Here is a 9,940-nt window from a genome sequence, read left to right as displayed (position 1 = left end):
ATTTGTAAATTACAATTACTATTGTATAAAACCTTGCTTCTCACGAATTATTATTGTGAAAGTTAAAAAAATTGAAAGCTACGAATTAAATACCGATTCAACGAGAAAATTTATTGCACAAACAGAGATATTTGTAGTACCAAATTGCTACCTTGGTCGAAAATTTTTATAAAACTTAATTAATATCATTCATAGAAATTACATAATTGTTCATACAGTTAACTATAATATGCCATTCGGAATAAAATTGATAAATTTAAATAATTTGATGTTCGCAAATGCTCAATATCAGGGCTCGAAAAACAGCCTGTCCGCCCGTCCTCGACGGTCAAAAATTCTCCGCGGACAACGAATTTCTAGAATCCGACGTCCGCGCGGACGGCCATTTTCCCGTTAATGTTCGTGATACGTTTTCAATTTTTGTTATTTTACAAGAGTCTTGCAAGTTACAAGGCAGCAAAATGACCCACAATACAGCAACATACTGCGCATATATTGATGTTTTCTCTGTCTGGGAGTACTGCAGCGGTTGAAAGGGGCTTTGCAGCAATAAACTTACAAAAAAACACAATACGTACTGGTCTTAAATAAGAAGCTTTAAAAGCAATTATGAACATCTACCTAAATGGAAAACCCCTTTCAGATTTCTGTTCAGAAACCTCTGTAAATCATTGGCTTGATTGTGGAACTGGCAAACGTCATTATTGATTCATTTAAAAAACGCAGTACCCTCGGATAACTTGACATTCCAGATAACTTGACCCTTGTCATTTAAATTATTTCATAAAAGAAATGCTTGGTTACTATTAGTATCCTAGTATTTCTTTTATTACGGTATAATGTAATCCTAGTAACGACTAATTCATTGTGCAATTTATATAAATGTTTGTAATAAATAGGAGAAAATTATATTTTTATTTATTTAAAAGCGACGGGTTAGTTTCAACGGAGGACGGGTGAATTGTTGGACAAGCCGTCCTCGGGGACGGGTAAAATTTCTGAGTTTTTTCGAGCCCTGCTCAATATAACAAAACAATAAAAATTTAGTCGACAGTTTTGAGTTGAGTTGCATTTGAAGATCATACACAACTCTAATGATTGTTAATCTTATTTATTCAATCTTTTNACAGATGGTGGAATTTTTTTTTTTTTTTTTAACAAACACTAGTTTTTGTTATTTACTCAACATGCAGATACGTATAATACTGCATCGGACAAACAATACATATTGAACTCAGTCGCCCAAAAGGCAAACTCATAATATTAAATATTAACTTACTAGATTTAAAGTTCAAAGAATAAACATTGAATAGCCGAAAAAAGTTTTTAAATTTTTAACAATTCCTCATTGATTAAAAAAATATTTTATAGTTTAATGAAGATCATGCAGACGGATTTCCTTTTCCTACACACTGAGCCAGTACAAATTTAATTGTAAGGAAATATTCTCCCTGTGGTATTAAGGGACTTTACCACACCAATAACACATTAAATAAATTATATTTATAATAATAATTCTATATATTTAATATAATAATTCTTGGTTTTTCCGGAAAGTTTAAACGTGTTAATTGAAATTGGTTAATACTAATCGTGTTTATTAATGTATTCTTATAATATCGTATTCTAAAAAGAATTTTTGCAAGTAATAAGTTTAATTTATAGTCAAACAGCAGCCATGCTTGAAAGTATTAAATATTTAAGCAGAATTTTTATTAAACATATTTTTTATACCTTTTTTCATTATTTTGTGTTCATTTACGTAAAAATAAGTGCAAAATATTATATTTAGCATTTTAATAATTTATGACTATAATATACAGCATAAACTGCCGCTGTCTTCTTTTGTGTTGAAGGTACGAAGCAATATTTTTTTTGTTAAATTTGCACTTAATGGCAGGTGTCTAGAAATAAAAGAAACAGTTACTCATCAATGAAATTTCTTTAATCTACAAAATAAATTATTGATAAGTTTTTGAATATGAATGGAAAATTTCTAACCCAATTTCTTAGACTTATATTTTAATGCAAATATAGCTCAGATAATCGAACAGATTTTTTTAGTTACCTTTTGACTGTTTTTTTTTATAATTGAAAAAACACCAAAAAAATTTTTGTTTGTATTTAAGAGTGTCAGAAAGAAATATATAAAAGGTACACCGATGTCCCGTCTACGTCAAAGTGTTAATAATACTATTTTTAAGTTACTTGTGGAATGAATATAACGTTTAAAAGAATTTTTTTCTCAAACCTTAATATCAGAAAAAATTTGGGTTTTTACCAAAATCCTGTGGGAAATGAAGTTTCATAAAACTACCATTCTATTCAAATTTTCTTTTATAACTTTAGAAAATGAAAATCTATAAGACCTGTAAAATTGATGAAGTCTATTTTTCAAGCCTTTCACATTTTAAACGGAAAAAAACTTTCACATCATGTTACTAATATTACCATCAGTGGCATTTTGCTCATCGTCAGTGGTACTGAGGTAATCTTCAGTGTCTGTACAATTAATGTCAATGTCGGTCAAATCTCCAGCAAATTCAATTAATTGATCACTATTTACGCTAGAATCATTTTTGCATTCATCATCATCGTCATTAACATCCCATGNGAAATGGTGAAAATCATCACGTGAAATTAACGTAATTTTAACGTAAGCCCAAAACCTTATAACGGACGAACGGATTTTTAACGTTTATTTGCCCTTTCATGCTGCATGGGATCATCATCATCACCTACTGAGTCGTTCAATATCTCCATAAATTCTCTGTCATCGCCAGAACTGCTATCACTATCTGAAGTACTGTTACACGCTTTGAAATTATCAAGTAGATGAAGGAAAAACTTCTTTTTGTTAGCAGGAGAATAACCATATCCATCCTCAGAAAATTCATCATCTTCAAGATCTCGCTTTAAAGAGTCGACTGATTTTCTTGAAAGCGGTGAAAACCATTTCAAAATGTTTTTCACGTTGTTCCAGTTAGGATATTTTCGGTCCATTTCATAAAAAATAATTCTACTTCCTTCCTCGGACAGGAACAATTCATTCTTAAATTCTTTGATTTCCTTGGAAGAATCCAAGCACCAGTGTAAAAGATGCATAGCAAATTCGAAGTAATAACGATCTACTAAACTTGCTATTTGTTCCAGACATAATTTTTTAAAATTTGCAACTATCTCCGTAGAAAATGAGCTGTATTTTAAAAACTCCTCAAAAAAATCCCATCCGTTTTCTCCCAAATGACCTAATCCTTGTAATAATTGTATACATGCAGTAGAATTACGTACGTATGATTGTTTAAAACTATTACTTTCATCTACACTTTCAAAACACCAATTCATAAATCGGTCAATAAGTCCAAAATCACCCAAGCATATTAATGATGTGTATATTGAAAACTTATTAAGTCCATTTTTTTTAAAGCTCTCAATCTCTTCAGGAATTTCAATAACCCACTTTAACATTTTGTCTACTGCTTGAAAATTCTTGCCAAGAATCCATTTATGGTACAGTCCATCTCCATATTTCTGTTCCAAACTTTCTCTGAAACGTTTGATATCACAATCAGATGGAAGAGTATTTTTTGCCAAGGAATCAAGCAGAGTAAATTTACTTAGATATAAAAGCTTCCGCAGCTCTTCACTTCCGATTAAGTTAAATATTACTTCCTTTTTATCATTGGCTGAGAAACTAGTTAGTACTAAATTGATTGTTTCCAAGTCTTCAACAGAAAGCAAGTTACGAATGGCGTGACATCCATTTACAATGACTGGCAGACATGCGTTTTTAAGTCTTACTGGACTTCTACGCCAAATTTTCCTAAACAATTCCACAGTGTTTCTCCCTTCTTTGATTTCTCTAACAATGTATGTCATCGTTTTAGTATATGTGTCCTCTTCAAGATAGTCGAACATTAAATTGATTGTTGATATGAAGAAGCGTTGATATGGCCAATCGAAAAATAAAGCTTTCAGTATTGTTTCAGAATGAGTTTGAAAAACCTGGTTTTGATCCTTTAAATGAGATAGCAAAAAACATAAAATATTAGTAAATACGTGATAGTTTTGGTATTCATATTTTCTACTTAATACTCTATTATATTTCTGTATAATTTGTTCTATCCAATTTTCCATATTAGCTTCTTTCTGTTCTGCAGTCAATTTGTGCCAAAAATATCGGAGACTAAATTCATTACAAACAAAAATTGATAACGTAACCATGTTGTGATGAATGCTTAAATTACAGTCATAGATATTACGATGATCAGTCTTCTTAATCTTACTTAATAGACTAGGTAATTCATCATTTATATAAGCAGTCCAATAATCTATCATATCATAACCATAATGGTTGTATAAAGTTGCTCTTTCGCTTGAAATATATGTAATTTTTTTATCGAGTGGTATATTTTCCCATAAAGAAAAAACATATTCCTCTAAACAGTATTTACACGCTAACTCATACAATTGACAAATACTGTTTTCTTGGTTTTCATTTTTGATCAGTTCTACAAGTGATCTACGTTTATCGATGATGCCTTCAGCTGTCCAATAAACTGTGCAATGCTTTTCAGAAAGATCTTTAACTTTGCAATATTCATCGTCTTTCGAATCGAAACATTTCAGCAACTGCAATCCAATGGGTCTGATAACATCAGATACTTTGATTTTTAGTAGATCAGGCAAGCAAAGATCTGCTAATTTCTCAGTTACTCTTTCTTCCAATTTATGATAAGCTTCTCTCGGATCGGTGCATATAATTTCAGATCCATAGCGCATAGAGTGCTGCTTTACGTCCTCACTTATATCGGGTTCAGTCCACAGTCTTATTGATATTGACGTAAGAGTTATACTTTCTAAAGAAGGTGGTTGTGATATATAGTCTATATAACATACGTTTTTTGAAGACTCTATTTTCACTTTCTTACATTGTACCTTACAGGATATCTCTCCACTTCGTTTATGTCCTGAAAGATATAAGTTCTACATTTAGTTTAGGGAAGAAATAACTCAGCAAGTTAGAATTTGGAAAAAATAGGCTTTACTCGAATTTTAAGTTTTAATTTGAACCATTTATGCGGTATTATTGTGTTCATCCACTAAGCAACCTTTAAGAAAATTTACAAAAAAGAAAAATTCACATTTTCCTGCAGAAATACAATTATTTTTTCTCTAGAATGGAACTTATTATTGTTTCAGGTATACAGGTAGTATATAACGAGCAAGTGGCTGTTTCATATAATTCATTTTATTTTATAACTGGCGTTGAATATCCGACACAATTCCGAGTTTACGACTATCAATGTTCAACTCCGAGGCCATGTAATTTTGATCCCTATCCAGAAGACAAAGGAACTCCTGACTTAAGTATTGTGACAAACTAGCCTTCGTGGTGGACTTTTCGATGGAACTAACCAGCATTTGCGTAACATGAAGAGGAAAAGAACCTAAACCTCCAGGGTTAACCTGACGGTGAGAAAATTATAACCCATGATCCGTCTACCAATGAGGATAATTTATGTCATCACTGTGGTCGGTGCGAGCCGGAAGCAGAATCCGTATCAACAAGTCACCTCTGAGATTCAAACCTGGGCCATCTCATTGGGAGGTTAACGATCCATCCCCTGAGCTACCGCCGCTCCATATAATCCCTTTAATGAGGCACAGAAGTATCGTTTAGGTATTTTTAATTTACAATTAAAGGTATATATCCCATTGTGAGGATAATTAAACAATGCTAAACTCATTAAAAACAATTTCTATTGGGACTAGTTGTGCTAGCACGCTTTGACTTATGCATCCGTTTTGAAACTGATGACAATGCAATGTTATTAAAAGCTTATTAAAACCTTTTTGAGGTTAACTAATATTTTTAAATACCACTAATCGTTTACTCTGAAACTATAGCTACTGGATCGATTCGTTACGACTCGGTCTGTGACAATGTGCTCTATTCTAAGCACGTTGCCCTCATCATAAGCCATGTAAAACAACCTTCAATAAAACAACTTCAAATCGAGATTGGCATACGGTTTTCATGCTTGAGAAAAGTCATTGCATGAAGCTTGTCGTAAGGTAAAAAATGCCTTATATCTAGATTAGTATAAGGTTTATTTTTTAAACGCAAGTTTGCTCTGCTTAATTCAATCTTGTGAGGAAGTTTTCGTCGACAATGTAATTGCAAATACTTACGAGCTAATAAACTCGCTTACGAGGAAAAACTAACAAATCCTTTTTGTCACACCCGAAACTACATTTCGATCCTGTTTTAAATTTTCTTAATATCATACACTGTGGTGACATAAGTCATGGGAGAGCAATATGCAAATATACATATGACAGAAGTATCGCGTGTAAAATATATATATAGGTAATGCTCTGCCTGAAATTATATTTGTTTTCAAGTTATCTGAGAATGTTTCTGATGTAAATATGACGGCAAGACAAAAATTAACAAACTATGAACGTGGAATAGTAGTTGAAGATAGAAGCATGGGACATTCCATTTCGGAAATTGTGACAAAATTCAGCACTCTTAGATCTGTAGTTTCAAGAATACCTTATTTCGGGCATGACTTACCACCATCGACAACGTGGTGACTCCCCACCATCGACCACCTGCACTTAATAACCGAATACGTCGATATGTGCGTAGAACCCTTGATGCTAACAGAAAAGTGACATTGTGTGAAATAACGGCAAGCATCAATGAGGGACGTGTCTGTTAGAACAGTACGACGAAATTCGGCTGTAAGGGGATATGGCAGTAAAAGACTGATTCGAGTGCTTCTACTACACGAGGGTGTTCTAACTGAAACTTTATCATTCGATTAAGAATGATGATTAAAAAATACCTTTATATCATAGACATTAAAATATCAGAAAAGAAGAAACAAACAAAAATTCATACCTATATTTTCCATTTTTCTGTTGTATTCTTGATGTTTCTTTTTGCTTAGCATTTAATTGTACAATATTTAAAATTAAGTTCAAGTACACAAACCTAAAAATTATAAGTAAATTTTAATAAAAAAACATTTTTTGCTTGTTTTATCATGCATATTTCGTTTAATTAAAAGAGTTGAAAGTATTTTTAGCGTCATTTATTATTTTGATGAGCTTTGTTTCCAACTTTTATTAGATCTTAGAACCCATCGAACACAATTAAAATAACACAACTTTGAGCTTGGTCATATGACATTATCCTTGGACTGTCCTGCCATTTTCATTTTGCTAACATCCTCACGGATTACACAATTATGGATGGTTAACTGATTTTAAATAATAATAAGATTCTAAAATCAGAGCGGAATCTTAGAAATTTCCTATCTGCTAAATATTCTAGGAAGTTTTATTATAGAAATTATATATTAATTTACACATATTTTTACACCAATCATAAGGTTATTTTGAATTTTATAAACTATATTTTCCGTGTATATAGCACAAGTCATAGAGTAAAAAGTACAAGTACGAGACCAGATGGGGTGGTTTTAAGTTTTGACACAAAAATAAATCACAAGTATTAACCTGAAAAACTTATTACGAATTTTAACCACTAACCTAGATTATGCGCTGTCGTTGACATTTAGTACTGCTTAATCGATTTCTCTTTCTGTGCCATTAAAGTACGCTAAAATCATTTATACCCTCTAGATAAAATAATATTAAAAAATTATTTAACTGACAGTAAAAAAAGAAATTTTTAAAGTTAAAAACGCTACATAAAAAACACTGAAGTGAAATATTATTTTTCATTCTGCATAGTAAAATTATTTACAACGAAAAATGGGAAAATTCATAGAATAAAAATATAATCACATTTAGAATATGCAAAAAAAAATTTTTTTTTATGCATTTTGTCCATATATGGCAGTACTTTTACTTTCGTTACTTGTACCGCCGGTACAAGTAAAAAGTACGTACTTTTACTTGTACTTCGTTACTTTTTAAATTTAGTACTTTTACTTGTACTTTCGTTACNTAAAGGGTATTTTTTTTTCTTTATTTTTTATTATCAAAGAAGTTTTCTCGCTAATTTTTGTCGCCAAATTCTTTTTTACCTCTCAGTTTTATGAATTTCTTGGGAAAGTGGTATTAGACATTTATTTTCCAAAATAAGTTTAGTTGTATATTATTCAACACTTTAACTTTTCCAAAATTAACAGTTTGAGTTATCCGAAATATTCGTCGAATGCTTTAAAAAAGGCTGATGTTTTCAAAGTACGGATTAGGTGGTGTTCTATTCTCATCATAAATTAAGTATAATTTCTCGATATTGCGTTTCGAAATGTAAACCAATAAAAACTCGATTTTTTTTTATACATTTACAAAAACATAAAATAATAAAAACGTATTTAAAATGGTAGAGAAGTATAAAAAAGGTTTAGTTTTTTGCCACTTTTTAATAATTTTATCAACCAAAATTTAAATCACAGATAGTTAGATTCAGGGCTGAATTTACTAACAACTAAAAGGTTCTTTTTTTAAATACAGATATCCAAGTTAGAGGCTCAACTAGATCAGTGTTCCACTATCATTCAATATTCACTTCCACTAATCCTAATTAGACGATTCGTATTCTTATCCTAACAGGAACGTATTCCTATTGGTTGCATCTGTAACTGATTGATCATTAATGAATTTCCAGTAAATGAAGTGATGTCATCTTAGATATATTTATTATTTGATTTACTGAGATCTAACTGATACCCTATCCACGAAATATAGGAAGCCGCTTTAACAACGAACGTGTTGACAAAACGAAGGTGCTTCGGCTGCCATGTAAAACTTAAAATGTGAAAGACAACTTATGAATTTTGAAATTGATTTATTTAATTATTCGTGTGAAAATGAAGTAAGTTATTGAGTTCACATAAAAGCATTTGAAGTGAATTTAAAGTAAATAGTAAGGTTTTTAGGGTTCTGTCAGACAATATGCAGGCAAAAATTGAGAGTTGCATTTCGATTGACTCGAATCCCTTCATCAACAACAAAAATTGACACGGTACTAGACTATATTCATAATCTTGGGAGATGCGACATTCTTTTTGCCATTGACTTTTTCGAATGATGATATTGACAAAAACATTTACATATCTTCTGTTATCATGTTCATCTGAGACAGTGTGGGCCATGAATAGAAAACATTCGAGAATTATGTTCTGTCAGTAAAATCTATAATGATGAGAGTTGTTCTCTCATGAGCTGATCCATCTTAGAGAGACTAAACATATTAGATGGTGTGATGGAGGGAATCCCCTTTTACACGCGAAAAAGGATGAAGAATTATGACGTGCGGCATTCTGATTGTCCACAAAATGTTATGACATCCTATTTGGCCGTGTGACAAGAAATGAAATCTTAAAGAATGACAAACAGTATTGAAGAAGAATAAACCCCAGGGTTTTATTTATTTATATTATAATACAATACATTCAAATTTACAATACAACACAATACTTTCAATACTATGCGAAATTTACATTATATATGCGTTTCCTTTGTTTTTTTTATTGATCCAAGGGTTTTCCTGGATTAAATGGATACTGTCTTTTCCAACAGGGTATCACAACTGTACGTAAATCCAAAGAGTCCGAAAAATTGTATAAAAAGTCTCGGATGTTATCAAATTCTTGATCCACCTTTGGTGCAATGAGATAAAAATCCACATTGAAAAACACGTCTTGGGGCTTTTTAGATTCAACAAACACTTGAGGCATATCCAATACTTTTGATTCAATTAACACTTGAGGCTTATCCAACTCTTCTGATTCATCTAACGTTTGAGGCATATCCAACATTTCTGTTTCATCACAATGCACTTGGGCTCCATCCAACATTCCCTTGAGTTCCTCATTCCCTTGAGATTCGTCATTCTCATGAGGCATATCCAACACTTGGGTACGGGATACTTGTGGAACTTTAAACTCTTCAG

At 31.6% G+C, this 9,940-nt stretch overlaps 1 protein-coding gene across 1 annotated transcript; it reads right to left on the bottom strand.

Annotated features, from left to right (window-relative positions):
* Nucleotides 1-2,691: 2,691 nt before the first annotated feature.
* LOC107444404 (uncharacterized) lies at nt 2,692-7,019 on the bottom strand. The gene is made up of 2 exons (XM_043051514.2): nt 6,914-7,019; nt 2,692-4,970 (listed from the first exon to the last, which is right to left on the bottom strand). The coding sequence occupies exons 1-2, from the start codon at nt 6,963-6,965 to the stop codon at nt 2,692-2,694; spliced, it is 2,331 nt and encodes a 776-aa protein (XP_042907448.1). The 5' UTR covers nt 6,966-7,019.
* Nucleotides 7,020-9,940: the final 2,921 nt, after the last annotated feature.

The sequence above is a fragment of the Parasteatoda tepidariorum genome, chromosome 1 (assembly GCF_043381705.1).
Source record: "Parasteatoda tepidariorum isolate YZ-2023 chromosome 1, CAS_Ptep_4.0, whole genome shotgun sequence".
In the NCBI taxonomy this organism is placed as follows: Eukaryota; Metazoa; Arthropoda; class Arachnida; order Araneae; family Theridiidae; genus Parasteatoda; species Parasteatoda tepidariorum.
The sequence above is the reverse complement of the archived record's forward strand: the minus strand, read 5'-3'. Positions and strand labels throughout refer to the sequence as shown.